Source organism: Macrobrachium rosenbergii, chromosome 4 (assembly GCF_040412425.1).
Source record: "Macrobrachium rosenbergii isolate ZJJX-2024 chromosome 4, ASM4041242v1, whole genome shotgun sequence".
Lineage (NCBI taxonomy): Eukaryota > Metazoa > Arthropoda > Malacostraca > Decapoda > Palaemonidae > Macrobrachium > Macrobrachium rosenbergii.
Genome location: NC_089744.1, coordinates 30,109,438 through 30,124,060, shown reverse-complemented (window position 1 = coordinate 30,124,060; position 14,623 = coordinate 30,109,438). Strand labels below are relative to the sequence as shown.

The following is a 14,623-nucleotide window of genomic DNA, read 5'->3' as shown; positions in this document are numbered from 1 at the left end:
ATATGCAGAGTATTCTCCAAAGAAAACCCCAATACCATTGCCATCACGCCATGTATTAACTAAAATTTCCCACCTTCCAGCCAATAATGCAACGGCTGTTCCATTCACCTTTCCTAGGCCACAGGCAGCCTCATATACAACAATATTTCATGCTATTTCAAATATTAGCCTGATCTTTGTAATTTACATAAATGATAAAAATACCTTTTATTTGCATTTTCATACCAAGATGTCTTTTTTTTTTTTTTTTTTTTTACATAAAGCCCAAAGTTCATTGGTGTTTGATCTGATATGGCTGTGTCATTTGTGTGCTTGTATTGTTATAATACTGATATAAATCAGCATGTATATTATTATCTAAATAAGGTGTGAGGGTTCTTTGTATATAAAAGCATCCAGATGTGTTACTGAAGAAATGTTTTGCATCTTTCACAGTAAGTCTATGATATTGGAAAAATTGATTTCGGCCAATCGAGAACTAGCTGTGTATGCCACATCTACCTAAAACCTACTTTGGTGAGCAGACAGACAGAATGAAAACAAACTACAGCTGCCTTCTTTAGGGCAATACTTGCTTCTCCAAAGTTTTCCTACAGTGAGAGTAGAGACACAACTCACCATGGCTAGTTGCCTATCAATATTGCATCCCAAAGCCAGATTGTATAAGTTACATGAATAATTTCTTCCCTCCTCACATTCATGACTGGCAACACGGCATTTACAGGTGGAAAATCAACTTTGATATCAGTGAGTTTCCTATATAAAAGGTGATGGTTTGTATTTCTGTAGGAACAAATGCCAAAATTTTAAAGTGATTTGTATTTTTATAGTTATATCAGAACTTTTTATCACAGCCCACTTTACCCACCCAACAGAGTCCATGATGGTGAATGAAAAATGCTGGCTTATGGCAAGTTGGGGATTCGCCCTCCTCACCCAAATACCGCCTATTAGCCACCTTGTTTCCAAACTTCAGTCAGAGTTGAAGGACACTATTACATAAAAGTCTATAGTATGTATACCTTAGAAAAATATAAATTTACATGAAACCAAAGCCACCAAATTATCATTATGATTAATAGGCAAGTTGAGCAACAGACTAAAACTGACAAAAAAAAAATCATCTAACTACCATGTCCAAATAATGATCATGTACTTCCTCTGTGGCATGGCGACGTATGAACAACTTATTGAATACTTCTAATGAAAGGGAGAAGTGAAGTGATTCCAATAAACTAATCTGAATGATTTCAAAAAAGAAAAGAATTTAACAGGCTTACTTGCAACAGCATTTACAGCACACATTGAATTGTCATGGTACCATCTGCGCCTTACTCTAACACTGACACTTCCTCTTGTGTATCCTTTCTCTTCATCTGAAAAAAACTCAACTGTTACACACCAAAGATACCACTACCACGCTGTATTTTTCATCACAATATATAAATTAGCCATTCCACTAAGTTCTTTTAACATCATTGAGGATTTAAGGGATGCGCCAATTGCTGAATTTCGAGGAATTATTGAATTTTAGTTATTAACAGTTTTCAACTGCTTTATGTCTAAATAAACATACCCTGAAGCAATAAAGCTAAAAAAAATTTTTTAGACTGGTTTACTGACTATTTTGTTCATCACTTGTATGGCGCTGTGAACCAAAAATTGTAAACAGATTTTTAAAAAATGTCTGTATGAATAATTCTGGTTAGGATCAACAAAGTTATACACTGTTTTGGACTCTTATATGTGTAAATAAACATATCTTGAAACGCTATTGCTAAAAAAAAAAATGTTTAGAGAGGTTCATGGACAATTTTGTTCATCACTTGTATGGCACTGTGAATGACAAATTGTAAAAAAGTCTGTATGGGTTACACACTGTTTTGGACTGTTTTATGGGTAAATAAACATATTTTGAAATGTTACTGCTAAAAAAACGTTAGACTGGTTCAGGGGCAATTTTGTTCATCGTTTGTATGGCACTGTGAATGAAAAATTGTAAAAAGTGTCAAAAAATTTATACAAAAATAATTGTCACCCACTAAAATATCCCATTCTCTCTACTGGTAGCATCATAGAGAAAAGGGTTATACTGATATAGGGATAATTTGCTCAAAATGTCCTGATTCTCTCAGGAGTCTGAAAGTCCAAAAATTATTTTGTTCTGTTGTTTTCTCAAAACTTACTTTTTTCAAAACTAAATGCTTATTTCTCCAAGAAGACTGAACTGAATTCAATGAAACTTTTACAGAGTGTAGTATAACTATATATCTTTATTTTGTCATCAGGAAAATCACTTTTCTGTGCAACTTTTATCTTTGCATATTTTTGAAAAATGACGTCATGATTTCTTTCAACCGCAAAACAAATAAACTTAGAGGTCGAATTTCTAAATTTCCCCACGAGAGAATTTTCATTATTAGTTGTAGAATAAGTGGTAAAACTTTGAAGCAAATCCCTTCAATCATAAGCTAGAAACAGTCATTTGCTTTATAATGGGGCCTTAGGCGTCTACACTCTCCTTAAAGTCACAATGAAATAAGGCCCATACTAATGCAATAAAAATTTTCTGTTTCAGTAAATGTCAGCATTTCCACCATTCAATTTTCTTCCCTCTTGAGTGAAAACTAACAAGTGTCAGAAAGAGACAGATGCTATGACTGACATGTATAACAAACCCTTCTTGTTTTCTCACAAGGGCACATAATGTACGGTGCACAATGAAATTTAGTTCATTTAGGCAGTGTTTTTTACAAATGATTGAGTACACAATTTTCAAACATATAAAAAAGCTACTTCATCTTGACTGAGCACACGTGTCATATATGATCATGGGTCCTGTTGCAGTAAAAGCATCAATTACTACTTCAAGTTACCGTAAGATTAGGGTGCTGGTATAAAGTCGCGTAAATGCATGATGCATTATGGTAAGCATCCTGAAAAAACCACCCTTATTACCTCAATGCAATAAGCTGCTTTGATCTTAAGATTTTCTAATTTCTACGGCCAAGAATATTTTGTCACACTTGATAGGCAACAATATTTTCATAAATTAATACTGTCAGAACTTCCTGAATTGCCGACGTCTATAATTTTAAACGTTCAATTTGTTAGAAGAAATTAATGCCTTTCTTCATTTATTTTGGTAAGAAGAGCAGCAGCATTCCAGGGTTCCATGAGCTTAAGCAATCAACAACCTTTTTTTTTCTAAAACTGTCGCTTATGCCCACTTTATCTTTGACAAGCAATCTTTCATGACATGGCATGGACACTATAGTTCAGTTACAATAACTAAGGATCATAAACTTACTTTTAAGGAATAATGCTTATGTTAAGCATAAAAAATGCAAGTTGGAAGGAAAATGAGCCATTAAATTAACAATTTAATAGTATAGTATACCATATTTTCCTTGTTTTGGTTGTTTGGTTAGCCTTTCAGAAAATTCAAATCATAAACATTAAAAAAACTAATTATACACTAGCAGACACTCATTCTCAGAAATATCAAATATTCTGACATACTAAAGGCAAATAATTTCAGTAGTTTTAGCCAACAATTCTTTTGCTTCCACATTAATTGATAGACACTCTGGCCAAATGCTTTCCTGACTGAAGTCACAAGGGTTCACTGCCTTATTCTCTGATAGTATAGTGTTCTCATTGTCAGTGTAATTTTTCTTTACAACTTATTTTTGCTTATCTTTGTAACACTGCCGACTGTCTACCTGTCCTGTTAAGGTACACATCAAGGCTCCTCTTTACCTGGTCTCCTTTGCCAATAAACTTGAGGAAGGGTTCAGAGTAGTAATTTCTTCAAATGCAACAGGACACACCAACTCGGCACCGCTTGCTCGAAATGTTATACTCACATAATATTCAGCTTTGTTTCAGTTGAGATACAGAAATGTTCTGTACTTTAGTATATAACTACAGAACATAATAAAGAGCCACTTCTTACACATGATGACCCTGCTTTATAAAATACAATGTGCTGTTACAAAACTCATTAATCATTAAATATTGCCTACTTGTGGCTGATAAAATGTGAGTGTAACAACTTCACTGCAAATTAATACAGTTCAAATACAAAAAAAATTGTGGCCTAAATAACTTACATTCAAATTTATTATTTTCTGTGCATCCCCATGTATGCCATTCTACTAAAGTTGCACGTGGCAAAGCTGGAACCACAACATAAGTTGTGATCTGTGATTCACTTAGGCGTGCCATCATTCGCCGAGCTACAGCAACATCAGATAGTTTTGTTACAAAACAAACACCCTGAAATAGAAGACAACATCTCATTATATAGTTGACCTATTTTTTGTTTAAATACAAGATCTCAGAGAGAAACTCTTTCATGCTAAAATCAGTGAAAGTGGATGACACCTGTCCTGTTATTTACCTGAAATATTTATAGTGTCACTGGCCTGTATTCCTGGTGCATGAATCACTGAAATGGTTAATCGATTTCACTCGAAAACACTGGATACAACAAAAAAACATCAATACACAAAACACCACTGAAAAAAAATTCAAGATAAAGTCTAGCTTAGAAAACACACAGAAACACTTCACTTCACATTCAGTATCAAAATGTATGAATAAAAATAAAGAACTACAAAAACTTGAGAGGATTAGAAAGTATCAAAACACCATTACCTCAACAGATGTCATTTTACATTTCACAACAAAAAGGCCAGGTTTCCATAAAATAATATATATACCACTGAATTTCAAAACAACATCACTGCTGACCTCCACATCCCAGCACTCGGAAAAAAATTATTCTTCAGTCCCCCAGGCTACAGAACTTAACTACCAATTACCCTGCTGTTGATGGGGTCCGTGTAATAAATACAGTACAAAAGATAGCTATTAAACACCCATGCATAATACAAATGTGGCTACTTTCCAGGCAATAAAGGTAGTGTCCATAACTTTCTGGCTTACATCGATGAGTTTCTACTAATAAATAAACCTCATTTATTTTCAATTTATGACTTCCTACAAAACATTCTCAGTAACATCTTTAGTAGAGTGAATTGTGTAGTATTTCAGAAGCAAAGGATCAAGGATCATTCATTTTATGTAGTGGATAATAGACAGAATTTACTTGGGTGAGATTTAGTAACAAAACTGCAGCATCAGTGGATGAGAGTCATAGAAATATTTAATACTGTTACAGTGGTCCCTTTTTTTTTGAATGAGAATGATGTAAATTGCCTCATGTCTAATTATGAATGTTAATATTTTAACTAAGAAGAATACTGTATCAAAGTACTGTATTTCAAAGGTGGGTCCGTGCCACTGCATTTCAAGGAGAGAAAACTGAGGAAAGTTTCGAGGAACTGGGGAATACTAGAGTACCATGAGGGCAAACATACAGGAGACTGGGCTAATCTTATAGTTCCTGTGAATGAACCAGAAGGTGAAATAAATTTAAGCCTGTGAATAACCAAGCTTGCCAAAGTTTGACGATGATATTGCAATCATAGGACCACGAGAGGTAATAATGTCAAAACCTGACCTTAAGAATACTCATGATAATTTTAAGTGATGAATTCCTGCAATTCATCATCAGCACCAGATGGTGATGCAGAGGGGGTGGGTATGTTTTAAATATTAATGGAATTAAACCAGGCCCAAGGAAATTGGAAGCCATCACAGAAAATCGGACCTCCAAATGCATGTATTCTCTCCAGTCTGTCTTTGTGTTATATACTTCTTATAATTGCTTTGTTTCACAGTTCAGCTCAATTTTATTTTCTTAAATGATCTGACTCATAAAAGACAAGTTTGAGTGGAAGCAGTTCACAGCCAAGTTTTTGAGAAAATCTACTCACTGCTGGTCAATGCAAGTACTGTGCATAATTTAAATCCAAAGGTAAGGTTACTTTTAGAAGTTGATGCCTTCCTTGAAGGGTTAAGTGCAGTAAAGAAAAATTAAGATCACTTGCAACGAAAAATACTCGTATGAGACACAGCAGTCCCTAATTTCTCAAAAATCATGAGGTAAAATTAGCACTTAATATCACATACTTATAAAATCTAGTGTCCAACAAATCATGATTATCAAGCCATAAACAAATATCTCTGTCTATTAGCTGCTACCAACCCAACGGAACTTTGCTTTAACTTATGGATTCAGTTCATTAGGAATTTAGGATACCAGACAACTTTTGGTTTGGTATTCTATTTTGCCTTAACTGAATGACACCATTCAGATGTTGCTTCATTCACAACTTCATCATTATTTAAAGTAAGGTTCTCTAGATGGTAAACTTGCTTCTTTTCAAAGCTCCTTTTGCTCTATTTTTCTCGTGTTCTCTTGGCATGTTACGACACTTCAAGATCTTAAGCAAATATTTAAATTTAGCATTAAAGCAAATTATCATATCAACAAGATGCATACTTTTTCTTGTTTGGAGATGCTCCTTTTAGAGGTGCTCTGTACCACACATTTACATAAAATTTCTCTAATACATTTTTACTACTCCTTTTGACAACTGCCCTTGCATTACTGATTACTGTACACTATTTGTATTTTACATTGTAGCCTGGAAGCTCTGCTCATTATGAATAAACTAACTTAGTATAAAATAATTTTCTTTCCTGATTAGGCTTTCTTTTAATCAGCTCAAATGTCTCTTGCTCATCTCTAGTAATGCCATCTGAAAATTTATATAAATTGGCTTTTAACCAAAGTCTGCATAAAAAAGCTTCTATGGATTCATCTTCTTTTCATAATACTATAGAAAGCTCAAGTCTAAAAACACATTCTTCCTATTTTCATTAGAAAACATTTAAGTTTTCTGCAATTCATGACCCTTAGAAACAGCAGAAAAAATATTGTATAGTGACATCTCATCACCACTTATGCAATTAATAAAATAACTACGTGAAAAGTTGTACAATTCCTCAGACACATCAACTTGGTCTGTTCTGTCCCAGTTGAGAATAGGAAGTGGAAGAAAAGCTTGATCATTCATCTTGATAAAAAAATGTCGATAACAGTCAACTTAACGAAATTAAGGCTGAAACTTGCTTTCCTCAATGAATTTTCCATGCTCTCTGCAACAGAACTTTGGCCACTCCTATTCTTGTATCACCTTATCAGCTAAACATTTATCATCCACCCTTAGTACCTGAAGCTCTGGCAATGTCAGGTATTTTAGTACAAAGTAGACATACATTAAAACAAAACAAAACAAGAACATCATGTGATAAGTACCTGTACTACAGCTCTGATGTCTGCTGAAGGAGCCATTGCTGTTATGACCCTTGATACATGACGGAGAGCAAGGCGTGCTTGGACTTCAACTCCCCCTGGAACAACCTGCAGTGTTCCAGGTACTAATCCTATCATGCCAGCAACAACAATTACATTGCCAACCTGTCAACAAAACAAGGAGGTTTTGCACTATAAGGATGAATGGTATAATGATCACATGAAATAGTGGAATCTAAATTACATCCAGTCAAAAAAAGGTAAAATCATACACATATATATGTAGCTTAAGGATTGATTGACTGATTTACAGATTTTAGGCATACATGCCAAGCACTGAGGAAAATGAGGCCATTCAGCACTTAGAATCTTGTTATAAAATTTAGCTGAAATTCTTGCCAAACTATAAATTAAGATAAATTTTTTTAAATATATAGTCTTTAATAAGAATTTTTTAAAATCTGTAAAATCTGATAAATAAGTTAAATTCTGAAATATAAGTTAATTCCTTTAAAAGCAACATTAGTTTATTGACATCACAATTATTATTAAGTACCTGCCATATAGTGAGGTAACTCTCCTTTCTTGGATAAAAACTGGGCAACACAAGCAATCAATTAAAAAACCAGGTTTTGACATAGGAAAAATCTGTTTTTGGTAGTTGCTCTTGAGTCCTCAAGGGGTTACCATTCCATGGTCTACCAGAGCTCCATGATGACCAAACTAATATCAAAGAATTCTCTTTTAGCTGGTCTTGAGGCCGGGTACTGTGCCGTAATGATGAACACTATAACACACGATAGAGAATGTAAAGGACTCAAAGATAAGAGGGCACCTCTTATCTTCTGCAGAGCTGAACACAGTTTTCCAACATCAAAACCTGCAAGAGGAGGAAGTGAATATTGCCCATGTGCATCCGCCATATTGTCGACAAACGGACCGACACAGGACCAAGAAGCCACTACTCTCTGTTGTTCAATGCAGGATGATCCCTTGCCTAAATCCCATGCTTTTTTGCCAGGGAAATGGGAGGGTTTTAAGGACTCAACAGCAACAACCAAAAATTTGTTTTTCTTATGTCAAAACCCGTCTTTTGATAGTGTAGTCACTTGTTTTGTCCTCAAGGAGCTTTACAAAGAAACTGACAGGTGATGAAAGGCTTCAGCTCTCAAATTTTAATCCCAACAGCCCAAAGAAAAAACATTTCTGGTCCGTGGTCAAGCCACAAGTTTCGAGCCCCATATTTTATTACAAATACCCCTCAGGTTTTGGTAACAAAAAACAATAAACTAACCACAAAGCATGCTGGGTATGGTTGCAGTAATGTCACACCTTTCCCCAAGCGATAGTCAATGCACCTGTTAAGATGACCCTGGTTTTCCGCTGTAGTGCCTATGGGGTCAGAACTAACCATACCACCTAATGATGCACAGTGTAATCGAGTTTGTTCAAGCTTGTGGCAATAATGTTTTAAGAATAGTGTCTCTGATGACCACCCTGTACATTTGGAGACTTCTTCGAAAGAGGCATTTCTTAAGAAGGCCAACGATGTACTTACCCTCCTAGTATCATGTGACCTAGGAAAGGAGTGTGGATTTGCCTTTTAAATGAGGGAAACTAAAATTATTCTCAGCCCTTGTAGAGAGTGGTTTGTGTGTGCTGGGGTGTAGGAAAATCAGACCTTCTGGGATGTTTGCCATGGCATCTAGGTAAACCTTAAGGACCCATTATGAAGTAAGTACTTATAGCCACCTTATGAATGAAGGGATTTGCTTCAAATTTTTACCAATTATTCTTCAACTAATAATGAAAATTCTCGAAGAGGGAAATTTAGACATTCGACTTCTAATTTTTTTTTTTTTTTAAACCTCAAAAATATGCAAAAAAAAAAAGTTTCGCTCAAAAATGAGTTTCTTGAGTACAAAATCAAGATATATAGTTATACTACAATCTGTACAGGTTTCATTGAATTTGGTTCAGTATTCTTGGAGTTATACACATTTATTTTAGAAAAAACTAAGTTTTGAGAAAATGGCAAAAGAAAAAAAATTTAAGCTTATTTTGTAATAACTATGAAGCTATGACAGAAGGCTTATTTTTGCACTAAAACTATTTTGTCATATAAGAAATATGCCCTGAAATTTATACAATATAATCAAATGAATAGAAATGTGCTCTTTCTTGATTTATATGTTATCTGAAGATAAAAAGGCCATAAAACACTGTTTGAACATTGCAACCATATACTTCGAGCACTTCCTTCTGTGCCCCTGTTCACTGGTAAAATATGGACACATAATATGTTGCAAAAGTATACATACAGAGCATACGTAGGTGTGGCAGTATATATACTCTTGTAACACATCATCCGTCCATATTTTACTAGTGAACAGGGGCACAGAAGGAAGTACTCAAAATATATGGTTGCAACATTCAAATAGTGTTTTATGTGCCCTTTATCTTCATATCATAATGTTGTATTACAGAAAATATATATATATATATATATATATATATATATATATATATATATATATATATATATATATATATATATATATATATATATATATATATATATATATATATATATGTATGTATGTATGTATGTATGTATGTGTGACAAAGTGTCCAGTGTCTGTTCTTCAAATCAAACTTACCATTTATTCAACAATTATAGTTATCTCACAACAGCCAGACACCTGAACCCTCATCACACATACAAAACGACTGATTTCTCTAAAGGCAACAGTGATCCCTTATATAACTTATCAATCATGAAAGAAAGCAGATTAAGTTCGTTAAACAGGTGTGAGGTAAAATCTAAGGGCGTCACTCCAATAACATTATAAAAGTTCAAGTATTTCCATTTATTTCATTTCCCTGGTTCGAGCTGACTTCAATTACTTGAAGGAAAACATCTCACTTACCACTCTATATCTAATTCAAATCAAAATTACTGGTGGGTCAACAAATGAAACTCTGAGATAGTAATTTTAAATACAAAAATTTATTTCTAAATTTAAAGATTATACATGACATTAACAGTCTCAGGGAAATTATTATTACTTGAAAACAAAACAAAATTGGATTAAATCTGAATTAATCATCAGTCAAAATTAAATCAGAAATTAATTTATTAATTAATCAAAAAATTATTCAAGTAAAATTTAAATGGTTAAGTAACAAAATTTGATTGAAAGGAAATACACTGTAAGTAAATTAATTCCCAAGTGTTAAACAAAATAAGGCAAATAAATCAATCATATAAAAATGTGGATACTAAAGACAGAAATATACTCTGCAAAAAATTAAACATCAAAAAAATGTAAAGCAAAATTAAGGCAATAGCAAACACACCACGTAATTATAAAATTCTTCAAAAGACAAAGCATACAACATATAACATGAAGAAATATTAAAAAAGGAAGAAAAATATCTTCACGTATAATCACTGTAAATATTTTTAGTGCACTAAAAACCAATAATCATGTTACAATACCTTGGTACCAAATGCTTCGTGTTTTTAATCAGGCGCTGTTACACACACACTTAATAAAATACACTGTTCAGATAACTCAGACACATTTACTAAGGAATTAAACAGTTAAAGGATATGAGTGACCATCATCTACCAAAATATCAATTACATTACAACAGGACATTCGTAGTCCTGAGAGCGAGCGAGCGAGAGAGAGAGAGAGGGAAACGCATCTCCCTTCAACAACGCTTTTTGGTCTCAGAATGAGGCCCCTTTGTAAGGGCATCTTACACGGTAGGGCATAGCCTATACGAGTGCATGGACAGGTCCCAGACGAGGTTTTTATTTTAAAAACTCTTTAAAATGATAATTAGAGAGGAAGTGGAATTACAGTTAACAATAATATTTATCATTATATAGTTTCAGAACAAGAGAATCTCTAGTTATTATAATAAGAACGGAAAACATCGTTTCATAGAAAATTCCTGAATGACGTTAGGCAACTTTCGTAATGGAATTTTCCACCCAACAGTGTTTTGATCGAGTTCCATAACGCCTTGTACACTAATGGAGTCATACGAGAAGGTGACAGGAATGCATTACTCCAGCAAGTTTTGAATACTGACTAAACAAATTGCGCCCCTACACAACAAACAACGGCTCCCTGTCTCTCTTAGCGCCACTCACCATCCCTGTTTACAAACCATACAGGGTGTAACCATTTTACCTTACGCTAACTCTATATGGCATATGTGCATCTGAACATAAGATTATACAGTATACAATACACACATACACACGGGGAGATTACTGCATTATGAAAACCACAGCATAAGAAAATATATATATATATATATATATATATATATATATATATATATATATATATATATATATATATATATATATATATATATATATATATATAATATAATTTGTCACGATGCATGTCAAATACCTGGTTATTACACAACTAATCACAGATTTCAAAAACTTACCTCACTTCAGCCAGATACCTGAACACTCATAACAATCAGAATTATGATTGAGTACTCTAAAGGTAACAGTGATCCCTTAATAAACTCATTAATCACATGAAAAATAAAACTAAGTTTATCAAGACTAGTGTGAGGTATCAACAATTAAACAAGAAATATAGAGTAAAAGGGCATCACGCCATTAACAACTTTAACTGTTTCCCTGGTCTTAATTCAATTCAGCATAACTAAAGGAATAAAACATGTTTATCACTTTGCCTTATGCACACAATTAATCTTATTCACTGGTGGTCAATAAATGAAACTGTTTTTCAAAAATTTCAAATACAAAAATTTATTTTTAAATTCAAAATTTATAATTAGAATTCACAATCTGAAAAATTTACAATTACTTGAAAACAACACAAAATTTAATTAATTCTTGAATTAAATTATTAAACAAAACTAAATCACAAAAATTTTAATTTATCATGAAATTAAATTAATCAGACAAAATTTAAACTATCCAGAATTACTCAAGATTTGAAAAGAAAATCTTAGTAAATGAAAATGAAATCAAGTATGCAATGTTCAATTACCAAGAAATATTTAAAATGCTAAGTAAATAAATTTTAAATCGCCAATATATAAAACGTGAAAAATCGAGATTGCAAACACAAGAACACACAAAAATACACAAAAGATTTATGAATAACAACTTCACTTAGGCAAAACTTTCCTTAATATACCTTATTATACCATGGTAATAATAAATAAAATTCACTTTACCTTACACAAGTTTGTGAAAACCTTTGTAAAATTGCTTGCAGCTGCTTTAGATTCACAAAACACACTTTTTATTTGGGCGCCGTTACCAAATTTTTCCTATGATCAGATCTCAAAAGCTAAGATTAACACCAGTGACCACAAATATATTATGTTAAAATTACGCTCTTTGAGAGAGAGAGAGAGAGAGAGAGAGAGAGAGAGAGAGAGAGAGAGAGAGAGAGAGAGAGAGAGAGAAAAACCAAACTGATCGGTCTCTCAAATCAGAATGTATAAATTTTGGGGGATTCCAGTAGCATGTGAAACACTCAAGTGACATCACTTTCAGCAAAACATTTTGAATGCAATCAGGACAATACATGATCAGAGCAATGCAATCTTAAACATGATGCAACTGCCATGAGCTTCAGTGCAACACTTGCTGCATTTCTCAAAAGTACATGTCTTTACCAAAAAATTGTATGAAATACATGTAACATTGCAAAACCCTTTGTCTTCTTGTATGAGAAAAAGCTTTTACAGAAATCTTTACATGATCAAACAGATTGCAACTGGCTAACTATACTGGCATGTTTTAAAAACAAAACGAAAAACCCAAGTTGGTTTCCAGAAAAGAGCAGCAATTGTTATTCCTGACCTGTCAGCGCTTTACCTAAACTGGTGACAGATGGCACATCTGGTCTAAAACTCAAATTTCTCTCTCCCACTACTAGGCTATTATCAAGAAAGATATTATTAATTCTATAAAAATTATGCTGTTAAGTCACCTAAATCACTAACTCTTTTGAGATCTGACACCACACTACATACAACATTTCAATAACTACTATTATTACACATAATACATGATAAACAGAAGAGTAAATATATCAAAACTATGGAAAGACATACATATTACAAGGCAACATCATGAAATTCCTCCCCCCAGATCAGTTATCCCAGGTTTGAATCCAACGATTTGGAATGGGATAAATAATTAGCAATTACATTGTTCTTTCCAAAAATGTTCTCTATCTCTACACAGTATGGTTACAAAATCAGTCAGGAAAGCTACTACGGCTGAGAAATTCAGACAGAATCGGCGATAAAATCCAGCCATGTCCAAAAATCTTTGTAGTTGTTTCCTCGTAGTAGGGGGGGCAGTCTTGTGGATACCTTCTGCATTAGCAAGAAGGCCTTTTCCAACTTCAAATCCTAGATACGGAACAGTTGCCTTTCCAAACTCACTTTTTTGTAAGTTGATTGTTAGTCCTGCTTCCCGTAGTTTCTTGAACACTTTCCTTAAAATCTTCAGATGTTCTTCCCATGTATTAGAATAAATCACAATGTCATCAAGGTAAACACCAATTCCTTCTATGGATCCTAGCAGTTGATCCATCACTCACTGGAATGTTGCAGGTGCATTCATCAGACCAAATGGCAAAACAGTGTATTGGTACAGTCCAAAAGGAGTAATGAAAGCTGACAGCAACTTAGCATCCTCATCTTAGGGAATTTGATAATAACCTTTTAACAAGTCTATCTTGGAAACAAATTTGGCTTGCCCAATATTATCAAGTAATTGATCAATAAGAGGCAAGGGATAATTGTCAGCCACACTGATGGAATTCAGTTTCCTATAATTAGTACACATCCTAAATGAGCCATCTGGTTTATTCACTAACACACAAGGAGAGCTGTACTGACCTGAACTGGGTTCTGCTAGTCTATGCTGCCACAAATATTCAACTTCTTTCTTCAAAACATCTCGATGAAAAGGTGGTAAGCGATATGCTCTCTGTTTAAAAGGTTTTCCATCTTCTCTGATCTTCATCTCATGCTTTGTGAGATTGGTACGGCTAGGTACATCTGCAAAATTTTCAGGGAAACTGAATCACTTCACTTAATTCACTACTTTGCTCAACACTCAGATGTTTTAGTTTATCCTCCAAATTTTCCAATATTGAAGAATTGTTCATCTTGCTTTCAGCTCCCAATTTGTAACCATCATCATCCTCTGTAGATGAAGTTATTTGTGTTATTGACACTTTCAATTTTAGTCTCTGAGAAGTAAGGTACCTTCCTCTGTCGTTTCCTTCTTCCTGGTGTTTCAATCACATAAATTCAATGACTTAACTTCTCTATTATCCTATAAGGACCTTGGAACTT

General features: G+C 33.7%; 1 protein-coding gene across 4 annotated transcripts in view; it reads right to left on the bottom strand.

The window, feature by feature from the left end:
• The window catches only part of LOC136831732 (uncharacterized), a 175,093-nt gene that overhangs the window by 18,096 nt on the left and 142,374 nt on the right, over positions 1 to 14,623 (bottom strand). For all 4 annotated transcript variants that reach the window (XM_067092361.1, XM_067092369.1, XM_067092375.1 and 1 more), the window contains 3 exons: positions 7,235 to 7,396; positions 4,116 to 4,281; positions 1,281 to 1,376 (listed from right to left, as the gene is read on the bottom strand). In XM_067092361.1, the coding sequence (XP_066948462.1) occupies positions 1,281 to 1,376; positions 4,116 to 4,281; positions 7,235 to 7,396 (424 nt within the window). The remainder of the gene's footprint in view (positions 1 to 1,280; positions 1,377 to 4,115; positions 4,282 to 7,234; positions 7,397 to 14,623) is intronic.